The 15,645-nt window shown below is 42.0% G+C and overlaps 1 protein-coding gene across 2 annotated transcripts in view; it reads left to right on the top strand.

The window, feature by feature from the left end:
* Nucleotides 1-15,645, top strand: part of LOC121607623 (cell migration inducing hyaluronidase 1) — a 167,894-nt gene that overhangs the window by 127,071 nt on the left and 25,178 nt on the right. For both annotated transcript variants that reach the window (XM_041938536.1, XM_041938543.1), the window contains exons 15-17: nt 8,050-8,119; nt 8,591-8,719; nt 13,621-13,706. In XM_041938536.1, the coding sequence (XP_041794470.1) occupies nt 8,050-8,119; nt 8,591-8,719; nt 13,621-13,706 (285 nt within the window). The remainder of the gene's footprint in view (nt 1-8,049; nt 8,120-8,590; nt 8,720-13,620; nt 13,707-15,645) is intronic.

Here is a 15,645-nt window from a genome sequence, read left to right as displayed (position 1 = left end):
TACAGAACAAACAGGAGTTGATCTTTCAACTGATTTCTCAGCAGATTTGATGTGTCGTGCAGGATAATGCGTGACTGAGTTTGCACAGGTGTTACATGTGTTTCCTTGGTCAGCGGTTACTTGTTTAGATGCCGTGGAGAGAAAGTAACACAATGGGCCCTATTTTAAACATGGATGCACAACAGTTGCAAAGCAGCAGGTCTTTGGCACATGGACTGTGTGGCCGTCGACAAGTGGGCCTGATATTTTGGTTCGTGTATGTGCTTGAAATAGAAGATAAACTAGAGGGTGTGGTGATTACTAAATACACTCTCAGCCTGTCTCACTGCGCTGAAACAGCGAAGGATGACAACAACAGCGCTGCAAATCTGTAACCAGCAGAGGCAGATGGTATGAGTTTTTAACTGTTAACTAGTGAAATCATGATAGAAATGAATAACTGAAAACAATATTAACTTACATACTACATGTGTTTAACTTCTTCTAATATTATACTTGACACTTTGTTTGTAAAATATTCTGCTGTGCTGCCAGTAGACTCGTCCACACAAACACTGCTCCTTTTATTTAAAGGCATTCATACTAGATTGAGTTTATAACCACCACTGTGTGACTTAGCGTGACTGCAATTATTAGGCTTAGTGACATCAGATCATGAAGAGATATCCTATGTGAGCTGTTTCCTGTGCAGCTTCCCGACTGTGAGGAAGTACAGAGGAGCTATCTGTTTTCCTCCCAGGCCGAGCTTGATTCTTTCTTCAGGACTGATCGCCTCAACACACGGGAGCTTCATTTTGCTGTGGAGAAGTAGAAGCAGCCTTTATCCACTGACAAACTGTAACCTGCACTCTACATTTACTGCTAACAGCTTCACTGCTAACCTTTCTTCTCTGCCCACTCGCCACACACACACTACACGCTGTCCTGTTTCTGTGTATGTTGAACTTCATAGCGCAGGACCAGGAGCTCATTAATCCTGTTCGTCACAGCCCTCTCACCCAACTCAAACATCATGTTTTATTCATGAAAGGCGTTATCAGTGCCCCGTCATTAGGGCACGAGCAGATCTGACTGTAATTACATTTTTGTATTCCATTAAATTAATGTGTTGCTTATTCTTACGGCGTGTATGAGAATTTTAGCCTGATAATATCAGCTGCAAACAAACAACCGTTGGAACAAATAAAAGATAAATGTAAAGCAAAAATTCAAAGCTGTAGTTTGGCTTACTTCATATCTTACAAGTGTAAGTACAAGGTTTTAGTGTTTCAATCAGTCTCTGTCATAGGATGGCATCAGCTTTGATACTGCTGGTAGCGAACAAGAAAAAACTGAAATGAAAAGGTTAAACCTGAAGACCTCTGGAAATTTGATGGCATAAACAGCAGAATGCTGAGTTACAGCAGGCTGTCTGATGAGTGTAGGATGAGTGTGTGAATGACTGAAGGTACTGTATGTGGGTAGTTTTGTAGCAGCCTGGTGCACATGATTAAATCAAGGTTCATAAAGAGGACGGCGGGGCAAAGCTCTGCTGGTACTGTAAAAATCACTCATGTTAATCTCTAGGTAACTGCAGATTAATTTACCTCCTGCTTTAACCACATGAACATTACTTTTTGATGCTGATTTAAACACATTACTGACTTGGGAGCATTTGATTAAATGTTTCTTTTTGTGTTTTAAGGATTATGGTGTTATTGCTGCACATTTGCTCAAATTGTTTTGTCTACTGTTAGATAATGTCATCAGATTGACGTTGCACCTGGAATAGTGCGATGTAGATGTGGTTCTCTGTAGTCTTTGCGCTGCCTCCCACCTGTTTGCATGTCTCCTCTCACCTGTTCACTGTCCGCTCTGCACGGGGCTCATTCTCAACATTTTGGCCCTGGCTCTGCCCTTGGCATCAAAATACCACACAGATGGGGAGAGCGAATTTCAGTGTTAGAAAAATGTGAAACTGCCAGAACGCTGATTGCGCTGGTCGTTGCGCTGCCACAAAAATAGGCCCCAAAGAGGGACTTTTAACCTTAAAACCAAGTCTTAACCTTCAAACAGTCCTTGAAGTAGTTAGGATGCACATCCAGCACCACTACTCATCTGCTGCCATCACTGTCAGTGTTATTCTTATCCATGATGCGCCATACAGCACTTCTGAGGTGTCTGAACTCATCTGAAAATCAATGTGATGCTTTGGGTTGTACATCATGTGTGTGTCTGTTTACCTATCAAAAAAAAAAGGGAAAAAAATGTCCTCATAAAGATAGCAATACAAGTGTGCACGCACACACACATTTATCAGTAGAGGGAGCCTGTTTTCCCCCCGAACCTTCACTTTGTTAGAGCGGCATTATATTTAAAGCACAAATATGCAGCTCGGAATATAAAGTGGTTTAATCCGGGTCACGTGACCTTTTTTTATCTCACCACACTGACTCTGCCTTCAGCTGCAGAGCACAAAGGCCAAGGTTAGGGATGCATAATGGCACCAGCTTCCACTGATATGGAGTCATCCACCTGCTCTCCAACATGAGGGTATTGGAGGGATTTGCTGTTTCTAACCTTATCTTAGCCTCTACTTTCTGCTCCTTTCCTTTCATTTTTATTTTCTCCTTTCCTCTGTCCTCTCCTAATTTATCCAACTATAACAGCCTGGTAATGCACAATTCTCCTAATGAGGCTTTTTGTCCAATTTGTCTAGATCAGTGTGTTCTGTAATGATTTCCAAATCCCTGTGTATTAATTACTGCGTTCAGAAATTCCAATTTAATCAAACACAATTGCAATAACAACATTCCCCACTGTAAGATTTATGATTAATTTCCAGTCAGCTTAACGCTCCCTCGTGGCTCCTTCTGTCTCTTCTGCTGTCATTGTTGAGTTGTGTATGAGGTGAATTTAAATGCTCAGATGAGAACAATAAATTTCAGTCAGATTTGCCAGGAACAGAGCCATGTGGGCTGCATGAGGAGGATGAAACTGTCATTTAAACTGAGCCAGATGCATGTGCTGCGCCTAGACACGTTGCTTATTTAAAGAGTCTGTGTGTGTTTGTGTGTGTGTGTGTGTGTGTGTGTGTGTGTGCGGTGGGTGGGGATGGGGGTGTTTCTGGCCGTGCGCCTGTTTGAGCATGCATTTGACAAAAAGAAATAATCCATCCAAGCCAACTCCTTCTTTGGTTATTCCCTGACTTTTCCTCTAGCGCCACCATGAGGCTGACTTTCTTGTTTTTTGTTAAAACGTCGAAATTTGGTGCAAACACTAATGCTCCCCAGATGATGAACTGTAATCACTTCGATTCCCTGAACTTTCATCTGGTGCCATCATCAGCTGATAACTTCAGGCTGTCTACTACTGGTTTTATGACGAAATACCTGAAATACTAAAGACATTAACATTAAAGCTATAATTTGTGTTTAGTGCTAATAAGCAAATGTCAGCATGCTAATAGGCTAAACTAATGCCGGGAGCAGACTACATGGATCTCATCCAATTTTGAGACGATTTTGTCATGCCCGACCAGTTACCAGCGTCATGCCGTGAACGACAATCAGGAGTCTATACCCGTGTAGTGTGACATGCCAAACGACCTGTCGTGCAGCGTCTGGGACACCCCAGGGACGAAAATACTGGCATGTCAGAATTTCTTTGTATTGACACGTCTAGTGTCAATCTCCCATGACCTGTTCCCCATCAGGGGCCCTCTCCAGACCACAGTCAGGTAACCATGGCGAGGAGGAGGAGGAGGGCGGATGCTAGGTTGCTGCCATCAGGTGGAACAACCAAAGAGAGGGAAAGTGCGTCAAGCTGTGGCAACAGTGGCCCTGCCTGTTTGACGTTTCCTCAAAAGAGAACAATGACTGAGTAAAAAAACACAAATGTTGGCGAGAAACAGAAGAACTTCATCAGCCCGGCGAGTAGCTGTTTGTGCTGTTGGAACATTATCTCCAGTCTGAACTGTGGGAGTATCATTACTAATGCCAGATCTAATGTTAAAGTAGCCTCGTGAGCATCATCAAAGACAAAAATATCATGTAGTCTGATCCCGGCATTAGATGGTAAATATGGGTAATATTATACCTGCTGAACAGCGGCATACCAGCATTATCATTGTTTGCATGTTAGCATGCTGATTTTCACATTTAGCTCAAGTGCAGCCTCATAGATCAGCTAGGCTGTAGTCTGGTTTCAATGTTCAAGGCAAACATTGTTGAAATTGTTTATTTCTACTGTATCTGCACATGGTAACCATTTTTAAAAAGCAGACATCATTTGCAGGGCGCAAACTCGGGTCAATAGGCGTAAAACTCAGACACGCCACCCAACCTCCACACAGAGGGTGACGTGAGAGTGGATTTTCACTCCTGTCCCCGCCGCCTCCCACAAAAATACTCCTGTCCCACCCCAATCCCATGACACAGTGAAAAAAACTTCCTGTCCTGCCCCAGCCTCAGCAGAATGATTCCCGTCCTGCCCTGTTCCAGCTCTGTGGGTTTTGTTTGTTTGTTTTTTTGGGGGAGTAGTCTTTAGGCAATGTAATGATCTTGATTTAATTTTCTCACTATCTGGTTCAGATTACTTTTAGACAGAGAGAGAAAGAGTGCTGGAGTGTCAAACTCAAGTAAAAGTACTGTTACTTTCATTTTCACAACAGAACATTTCACAATGTACTCTTACCTAAATAAGAAATAAAAAGTCAGTCAGTTAAAATGTGCTCTGAGTAAACATTACTGCATTATGTTTTGAAAATGACAGAAATGAAATAATCACCAGTTTAGCCGCAGAATTAATAATAATCATCACCAACACCACCAACAACAACACATGCAAAGCACATGCACACGCAATGGTATATTGCTAGGCAACACAGTAGTTGTTGATGTCTCTGTAGTTGTTGTACTTAACTGTCCAACGTCATTCTCTGAACCCAGAGTCCTCAACAATCTGCTCTGAGTTCAACTTGCCCGAGTCTTCTCAATTCATATTAAAACCAGTCCTCTCAGCCTCTCTGTCCCTCTATAACCAGTCCACTCAGCCTCTCTGTCCCACTCTAACCAGTCCACTCAGCCTCTCTGTCCCACTACAACCAGTCCACTCAGCCTCTCTGTCCCACTCTAACCAGTCCACTCAGCCTCTCTGTCCCACTATAACCAGTCCACTCAGCCTCTCTGTCCCTCTATAACCAGTCCACTCAGCCTCTCTGTCCCTCTATAACCAGTCCACTCATCCTCTCTGTCCCACTATAACCAGTCCTCTCAGCCTCTCTGTCCCACTATAACCAGTCACTCAGCCTCTCTGTCCCACTCTAACCAGTCCACTTTTTGTCCCACTGTGCTCCTCAAAGTTTTCAAACATTCTGAGCTGAATGAGGCTCTGCAGTCACAACTGTGACAGAAACAATATCAGTGGCTGATTAAGGTCAAATCTATAAACATTTTCCCAGGAGTCTCTCATATTTTCCCCTCCTCTCCTGCTGTCCCTCTGTTTAAGCATTTTCCTGTAAATCTCCCTCATTTTAAACCTTTGTTAAAATTTTGTAACACACTCTTTTAGTGTTCATTACTTAGTCATGTATTGTGCTTTGTTAACTTCTTGACTTAGTGCTGGACTGCCAGAAATGTGTGAATCATTCAAACCCAAGATGAAAAACTTCTCCATGTTTCTCTGTGGTGAAATTGGCACCATCGTTATTCCGTTCACAGCCAGACTACTGTGGACTTGCGGAGATCAGCACATTTAGGGTCAAAGTTCAGGTCCAGTTTGGTTGAGCTTTGGCAGTGTGCACCACTTTGGCAGGAATTAATGACCTGAGGCTGCCAGCATACGTCTGCAGAAAACCCCATATCACATGAAGTAGTTCTGTTAGAGGATAACAGGACTCTTAATCTGCAGTGCTGGTGAGAAAGAGGTGTGATTGTAAAAGAACAAATTCCATCCACCTCTGCTGAATTGGGGTGGAGGCAGAAATGTCGGAGAAAGATTTAATAACCTGGACACCCAAAACTCTCTGTGTAGACAGGTGCCACTAATGAGAGGTGAGAAATACTGAAACATTTAAATGTACAGCAGTCAGTTGTTTAAGATCAGGTCTGGTTTATTTTTGATTGTAATTGTTCTTCCTCATAGGATTTTTGTTGCTAGCTGTCAATTTGTTTGGGTAAGTAAAAGCAGGATAGATTAATCCAGTTAGGCACAGTAAAGCTGTCCAGCTTTATCATTATGACCTCAAATGTTTTCCCTCAGTGGAAACTGAATTAGCTGAAGAAATCTAGTTTCCATGTTACAGTGTAACTCCAGACAGAGACTTCCATGTAAATGATTCAGTGGTGCCTGGAAGAGCACCAGCATGTTTGACTGTTTCCAGCTTGTGTGACCTTTAAACCTGCTAAACTTTCTGTCTCTGTTGCGTCATGTCGTTACATTCATCACTCTCAGTTTGAAGAAGAGTTGCTTTATTTCTCCCCTGGGGGAAGTTCAGTTTTTCACTCCATCGCTATTTATACACACACAAACACGGAAACACACACATGCATACACAGAACCCATAGACATGAACTGCTGCTGATAGACGTCAGCGATGTGGCTGCGACATATCAGGGCACCCCAAGCACTTAGGGCCCCAGTGCCTTGCTCAAGAACACCTGAGCAGTGCCCAGGAGGTGGACTGGCCCCTCTCATTTCCAAGCCAAGTCCCTAAAGGCTAAGCTCCTGCCGCTGCTTACAACAGGCTTTCTAATGCAGCAGTCCAGTTCTCATGATCTGTACATGTTCACTGTCAACCTATCAAACATGCCCCCCCTGAAAGAGAGGAGCGAGCAGAGGTTCTGTCTGTCTGTCTGTCTCTCTTTGTCTGTGTTGGACCTTCCTCCCTCTCATCCTCTCTGACACAAAAAGACAGCAAGGAGCCTGGAGGGGAACTGAACTTTGATTGTTGCTGTCTGAGACCTTGATTACACAGAGCTAATTCCTTTCCCATCCAGACGGAGCTGCTGTCAGGGGTGATGGGTGGAGGAGTGTACATCCTTGTTAAGGCTGCATAATTGCGAAGAGAGGTTAAGAGATAGGTCAAGATGAGGGATGTAGCTGAGAGTAAACCCACTTTGCCACAATTTGTTTGCAAATGAGTTTGTCGCCTTTGTCAGCAGAGATGATAACATTGTTGTTGTGGAGGTATGAGCCGGGCATTTATCCTTACACTTAGTTTCAAAGTGCATTAGAACCAAAAAATAGTAAATTGTATATTCATCGGGGTCATTGATGAATTTCAGGATTTAACTTATGTCACACAATTCAGATGCAAACCAGGAAGAAAAGAAAATGGCGAAGCAACGGATATTATTAGAAAAGTAATGAATATTGCAGCCTTGTGAAGTTGCTGGCAGGACTTTATCCTGGATGTGTAGATACACACCTGAAGCAAGAGGAAGACAAGTAACGAGGGAGACAGAATGATGATGTTCCCTTCTTCTAATACACACAGCTATTAATGTGTATGGAAGAACAGATGCAAAGTAAAGAGAGAGCAGAATAAGTGCAGACCGAAAGCATCTGTTACCACATTAATCATGAATTCACAAAAACAATAGCAGCAATACAACTCAAGCAATTTGACTGATGTCATGAATCAAGGTCACTCACTAGCTTTCATCTTGCAGCATACAAATGGTTTTGCTAAAAAATGACATCTGTTTACTTGCTTGTGTCTTACATGACTGAATGTAGACAAATATTTATATAGCAAGAGATCTGAGGCTCCACTAAGAGGATAAACAAGAGAACGCCATTAAACTTCATTAAAACCATTTAGATATGATATAAAAAAAAACAAAATGTGATCAAATGACATCATGTACTACTTTGTGTACCAGCAGTGCTGTTGTCAGTAAAATAAATGAAACGAGAGTCATTTTCTCTCCCTCACTTGCTGTGGCTGTCTTCTGAGAGGCAGTGTTCACACTTTCTTTGTTTACTACATCACAGGTTCAAACTATTTGTGTGAAATCCAATAACCAAACTCTTCTTTTTCCTTTCCAACACTCTCCCTCTTTATAGCGCAACTTCAACTTTCTGGATCGCCAACCCCAATAACAACCTCATCAACTGCGCTGCTGCAGGCTCAGAGGTGAGTCTCTCACTTCGGCTTTTCACTTCGTCTTACCTCACCCACCTCTCTCCTCTACCATCTCTCTCCAGGTGGAGGTCTGTCTCATTACCATGTTGCCTGGTCAGATTAATGGCTGTGTACTCCTATTAACTCCAGAATCAAGTAGACAACAGACAGAGGCACTGCCGCACTTTCTCTATGATAGAGTGCCAATTATGATCATACCTCTGGGATTTCACAGGGATGTGTCGGGTGGAATGGAGTCTCATTTATCCTCACCAGCGGAATAACTGTTCTCATTTACATACCTGTGAGAACAACACGAAAGCAGACAGGCTGACATGCAGCGTGGCAAAGCGGAGGCTGTAGCTGTGTGTGTGGGAGTGTGCATGTTTGTGTAGATCTGTACATGAATGTACACATGCACTGCTTCATCATTGTTCTACATTTATAGTTTGTTCTATAATACGTCTTTGTTTGTTCCATCAGGAAACAGGTTTCTGGTTCATCTTCCACCATGTGCCCACTGGCCCCTCAGAGGGGCTGTACTCCCCAGGACGCACTGAACACACACCTATGGGCCAGTTCACCAACAACAGAGCCCATTCCAACTACAGGGTGAGTCTGAGGACAAACGGATGCTAATCGAAGCCAGAAGCATTAGTGCCACATGATTTATACACGGTTGGCTCTTCTCACTGGATCATACCAACAAACAAACTCAAAATAACTAGAATATGACTCCTGCTGTCTGAAAGACATAATGAAAACAAAGAAATGTCTCCATCTCATTCATCTTAAGAGAAACAATACAAACATTTGCAAAAACTCTTATTTAGGCTGAATAACAGGGCATGTTGTTCATACCAGGGTGTCCCACTCAGGCCCATGTATAAAAAGCCTTTTCCTGCTCGGGTCCTTTGTGACAGACCAGTAAATTGAACAGGGGTATGAATAAATTACAAAATAATACATTGCAATAATGCTTATTTGGTGATAGAAACAAAACAAAAGATGTAATAGCTCAGGGAGCTGGGGTGTGTGCACCCACTCAACTAGCCTGAGCATCCAACCTGGCTCCTGTCTGTTACTGAGTCTGTCACATGGGTGTAATCATCAAGAGGCACAACCGTTGTAAATGCATACAGGACCTAACATTGAGGGACCATGGCACAGCTGCAGTACATTGGTACACTGGCAACTGGCCCACCTCTCAGCACGCTGTCCCCCTGCTAAACAAATGAAACAAACTCGTTCTCCTCACTGGTCAGATGATGCATTCCCCCGGAGCTGAGATGTGTTTACCATTGGTACGTTTTATCCAGTTCACCTGACACCTCTGTAAGAGATGGTTATAAACTAAGTAGCAAAACAACAACTATATACATCAATCAGTATATAATCATGGTTTCTGGTGATATTTTTTTTTTAAACACTTGTTAAATGTCTTCTGTTGTGTCTGTGATGTCACAGTGATGTCATCAGGGTGATCTCAGTTTGGGCTAGGAGATTAGAAATTAATAACACAAAGTCTGCGTTCCAAACTGGAGTTGAAAGACGTGGCCATTTACGAGGCAAGGAGGGTCGAATGGAGGCCATCATCAAGTTATGGGAGGCAGGAAGTGCAGGATACAGGGTTTCTGGAGGATCTGCCTCTGCTGCTTTGGTTGTGACCATTCTTTCTTCGATATGTCTCTTGTGAGACGCCTTTGTTCAATCTTGGGCAGAAAAGCCTCTGAGACAATATTTGGATACTGGTTCACTAAATGTCTCACGGGGAGAATAACAGTAATTGTCCCAGTGATCCTGAAGTGATGCTGATGACTTTCTCCATGGCTTTCCAACTAGACGTCAGTACAGCACAGTGACCTGAAAACTTCCACAGCTGATTTATTGGTATTGTTTTTGCAGCGTCCTGCAGGGGTTTAAAACCAGGAGCTCATACAGCATATTGATACATTTGGAACATTCCAGTTCTAGTTTTAAAGATGTTTGTAATTTATCAGCATTTATTTTGCATATTAAAGTCACTCTATCAGAGCCAGGAGCTTCACTTGTGACCTGGTAAGTAACACAGAGAGGAGGAGCAGGAGGTGAACAGTGAAAATGAGAATCGAGGCCAGACAACAGAGAGAGCGGAAAGCGAGCCAAAGGAGAAAGATGAGATGGAGAGGGCAGGAGAGAGTTTGGAGGCGCCTGCGGCATCAAGCACAGCACAGCACAGCTCGAGCAGAGAGAGATTTATGAGGCACTGGTGGAGAGGAAGTGTTATTGTTATCTCCCTCCTTTCTCTGCCCCCAACAGTGATCCCTTTTCTCTCCTATCTCACTCTATCCTTCCCTTCTTCACTTTTAATTTGGATCATCCTAATGGGAGCATAACTCATGTCAGGCTGCCACCCCAGGATGTTTGTGAGAGAGGAGGTTGTGTCAGGGATGCAGGTTGGGCATTCAGAGCAGCAAAACAGTGGTGGTGTCTTTGTTTCGAAGCAGCAAACTGGCTGAAGGTGGCTGTTATCATTAGGACTATTTTTCTTTCATGTAAGAAAAAGTTGTAGTATTGTTCTGTAAGAGCTTTGAAACAACTGCAGGTAGCTTGTTAGCTTTCATACTTTGATGGAAGTTGCATTGAATGTTTCCAGCTTAGTTATGGGAGTAGTTAAAGCTCCACTAAGCAAAAATTTACATTTATCCTTCATTTAAAGTCAGGGATGTATCCCGGTTACCTCTAAACTGGGTTTGTCACCCTACCTTAAAGCTCTATTGGGCAATATGTCTAAGGGTTGCAAATACTGCCAAACCTACTCAGATTCATACTGAGCTCTGCAGCTATTTGCTGCCCGTACTGTCTTTAAGCTCATTACTTTAGTTCTTCAGCTTGCACAGTGACTATATGGTTGCCTCCCAATGAGTCTGACCCACCACCTTGACCTCAGCTATACCATGACCTGTTACTCTCGCTGCTCCTGTTAAGCTTTGCAATCTAGCACTGCACATACAGTATAAAACTTAGCCAGGTTCACTACTTGAAATTCTTGGTAGTTTTTTTAAACAGTGGGCCCTTGATTTCAAACAGAAGTAGACCAAAACAGGCTTGTTGTTTTGAACCAGTGGTTGTTGATTTTGCAGGCCGAAATGACATGAATTCAGTCAGTTAGTTAAAAAGCTCCGCCGCAGCAAAGCGGGGCCGGCCCTATGAACAAGGAGGTCTGTCATTGAGTGATGATGTCAGAATTGGTCAGTCAAGAGTTACAGTTTCCCCTTAAGCCATTGGTCTTTCAAAACGAGTAGGTGCATGAGTACTGCACGACCCGGACAAATGACAACTTGGACTCCAAAGCTGGTGGAAAGGCATCCACCAAATCTTCTAAAAGACAAAAACAAAACAAGATCCACCCACAGACAGAGGAGACATACAGAGAGACTGACATTGGCGTCCTGTCCAGCATTAATAAAAAACTTCTAAAAATCTAGCTTGGAATTTGCCTACAGTCATATCATCAAAAAATAAACAACTCATGACAGCCATCCGTTATAAATAAACTCAACTAATCTAACAGAATGCAGTGATTTGTCCTATATTCAGTTGAATACAGAACAAAGGGAGTATTTTTAATGTTTAAACTCATTTCAAACTGTGTTTTTTGTATGTAAGTATGCACTCATTCTGAATTTGATACCTGCAACATGATCCAAAAAAAGTTGGAACCATTGCAACAAAAGACTGGGAAAGTTGTGGAATGCTCAAAAATACAAGTTCATTGGTAACAGTAACAGCACTTACTCTGAGAAATATCACCATGTAAGCGGCAAGGCCAAAAACCAACATTTACTCTGTGACCTTTGATCCCTCAGGCAGCACTGCATTAAAAGCCTACATAACTGTATAAACGATATCACTACATGGGCTTGGGAAGACTTAGAATAGCATTATCGGTAAACACAGTTTACAAATGTACGTTAAGGCTACCATGCAAAGTGAAAGCCATATATCTACTACATCCAGGAACATCCTGACTTCTCCTGGCTGGAGCTCATCTGAGATGAAGTCCACATTACAAATGATCCTTTTCTTCCAGATTGTTAACAGCAGAAAGCTCAAAAGCCGGCATCTGTGATGGTTTGTGGGTGTATTTTAAGTTCTTTCAAATCAAACATCTTACAATATGAGTTAAATGTATTGTTCTAGTAACTGCATTTAAAACTTTTTTTGAGCCCATTGTAGCTTATCCATGTCATCTAATATGCTGCTTCAGCACTTTAAGACACGATACAAAGATTTAATATTCAGGAATTCACATGATAGACAGCCTCCACAATTGAGCATACTGACCACACGCAGTCTGGACATGGACTATGTTTGAACCTTGGTTTGTTATTGTTTCCAATTTGCTCACTTGAAAGTCAGAAACCTGTAAAAAGATGTTAAATATAATATATATAATATATAACATGCAGTTGACAGCAACATGACTGATATCAGGCTACATACAATATATCTTGCTAAGTCAGTGCCATTTGATGATGTACCCAAAAAAATTGATGGTAGTATTAGGGAAGACCGAAACACGCTCGTCGGGCTAAAGGCTTTAAATAAGGCTTAGTGGGGAAAATTGTCATTGTTAGCTAACATCTTTGCCTTAAGATCTTGAAAAGTCTGTGATATATGACTGTGTTGCAATCAGTTTATTTGGAGTTTGTCTGCCCTCAAATGAAGTCATGAAACAAGCTGATATGTCTGAGAAGAAAACCGCAGCTACCCACAAACATTTTAGCACCAGAATGAGAAGTGTGCAAGTCAAGGTTCAAAGACAGCTTTATTAAATCGACCACAAACCGTTCAGGGAGAATTCAGGGGGATCTATGGGCAAAAGTGGATTATATCCTTATATCTACAGAGGGAACAGGCCTTCTTCCACGGAGTCACCCATGTTGCATCGCCATGTTTCTACAGTAGCCCTGAAGAGACAAACCAAACACTGACTCTAGAGAGCAGAGCTTTTTGCAAAGTTCATAGTCACCATAGGTTCTCCTACATGCTTGAAAGTCGAGACGAGGTTTATTCAGTCAGTTGCAATATGCAGCCTCACTGCTAGATGCCACCATATTGGTCCTTTCTGACCTGATGTTGGGAAGTGTAAGTCGTCTGCTACTGAGCCTGATTTATTGATTGAAGAAGCCAATAAACATGTTTAACAACTACGCTCACACACTCTTCTTGCATGAATAACACAAAAATAATGGTGTTCAGCTCAACTAAAAGGTCACTGAATAAAAATTCAAATAACTGCAGTGCAGCTTGAGTTGGAAGTTGGGCTTTCATATTCTATTCACATGCATTTCACATTAAAAATAGAGACAAGATTGTGCTGGAGAGCTGTAGAAAATATGAATGAATACACTCTGACTTGTACAAATCAACTCCCGAGTTTCAGGACAACTTATTTCTAACACTGATTTATTCTTTAGCATTTGTTTTTTATACAGCTTGACATGCAGTTTATCTTCTCTCTGTTCCAGGCTGGAATGATCCTTGATAATGGAGTAAAGACCACCCTGGCAAACGACAAGGACAAGAGACCCTTCCTGTCTCTGGTTGGAGCCAGGTCAGACTCTGTGAATCTTAACATATCACACCCAGTATAATTCAGCCTGCTGGATTTGCAATCTGTGCAGGTCATGTTTCCCGTTGATGGTCTGTAACTGACAAACTGGTATTTGGTATAATATAGAACCACAGTCACTTTAAATCTAAATGAGATTAACTGCACTGAAATCAATTCAAGTAGAAGAACACCAGCAGTCTGTGTCAGTCCCATGTCGTCAGTGTGTCATCCTGACCTCAGCATTTCAATATGAATACACCCTACACACACCACTCCCTCTGCAGCTCAGTGATGCTCCTCAAAGTGTGGACATGTCTTTCTCAGGAAGCTTTCTCAGAGGTTAAGGAACTTGTAATGGAAAGTGGTCCTGACTGGAAACAGCAGAACTATCTAAATCATTACTTTTAACTTTTTAGGCACCTTAATATTACTTTGTATTCAGGTATACGCTATGAAATTAGTCTATTTGTATTCTCTTTCCTTTTGAGCACCGTCCCAGCAGTGCAACACATGCTAATTCAAAACAGGAACCAGTAAAAAAAAACTTTTTAAAGCATATGTTCAGTATTACTGTGTTGTCATGTCATTGTTGACTGTCTACAAGAGTCTATTAAAACTATTTGATTTGATTACCCAGATCTATGGCCGTGATCAGGGGTCCCTGAGCATGAAAGGGCCCTCTGCAAGGGGAGAAAAAAGTATGCTTTTTTTTATGTCAGACACTAATAGAAATACGACACGAAGCCTGGACCGTTCTCTTGATCTTGATAATTATCCAATCAAATAAAATAAATTAATAAAAATGAAATATAAGCTTCCAAGAAAATCAAGTGTCATGATTGGCTGTTTAAATGGTGAGGTGGCTGGGGAAATGGGGGCTGTAAGCAAGTCGCAATGCACTGAATAGATTGGCTAACAGTCAAGGTGGGTGGGCATAGAGATCAGGTGGTTTACATTACACAGATTCAGGATCAGTTTTTCTTAGGCTAAGGTTCAACACAGTGCAAATAATTTTCACCTGGCCGACTGTAGGTGATGTTGTGTCAGTGAGGAATGTACAGGTGTATGATGGGCTTCAGAGGCCAGGGGCCCCTGGGGGTACTAATCCAGTCTTAACTACCACTCTGGTAGTAGGAGGATTGTAGTAACTACAGACCAAGTGTTTGTGGTACAGGTGTCATTTAACTCTGCTATTACCACCATTAATTACAGATGTCACCAAATCAACCATGACTGAAATCTGAAGGATTAAAAGTTTAGAGAATAGACTTCCCTCTACACGCACAAATGACTGGGGCTGTCACGTCTTTCAAACATTTAATTTAATTACTTACATTCTTGGCATTAATTCATCTTAATGAATTGCATATGCTGTATAATCTGTCGCTGGCAGACGTACTCAGTCTCCATCTGAAGCCTGTTCAGGTGTGGCCTGACGAGACTGCTTGTTCATGGCAGCATCAGGTGCTGTGCTAGCTCTGACCTCCTAGCTTGCTGCTAAGTGTTTGGAGTTGAGGTGATATTTCGTGCTTGAAGTACTCCATGGTACAAAAACTCCTTATGGCAGAAACTGCAGAGAATGGTGCTCCTGTCAACAGCTCCATCTGGGCGTTTACAGAAATCTTCCCTTCACTGGACTAAGCAACATTTTGTTATATGCTTCTGTGTTTACAAAAGCACTGTGGATAGTGGTGTGTTCAGTGAGGTATGGGGGTAGAGGTTCATCACAGAGCATAATTAATCTGTGTCAATATCTTTGTGCATTGTTTTTTTCCATAATGAATTAACGGAAATTAATTCATTATGGAATTCATTGAATTCATCATTATTTTGAAAACCCTACAAATACTAGAAAAAAGTTACAGAGGCACAGTAGAAGGAGTGTTTGGAACTAGTAATTTACTTATTATTTATCAAATGCTAATACTGCCTTTCTCCC

The sequence above is a fragment of the Chelmon rostratus genome, chromosome 1, assembly GCF_017976325.1.
Source record: "Chelmon rostratus isolate fCheRos1 chromosome 1, fCheRos1.pri, whole genome shotgun sequence".
Taxonomy (NCBI): domain Eukaryota; kingdom Metazoa; phylum Chordata; class Actinopteri; order Chaetodontiformes; family Chaetodontidae; genus Chelmon; species Chelmon rostratus.
Note: the sequence above shows the minus strand (reverse complement) of the source record. Positions and strands in the feature narration are given on the sequence as shown.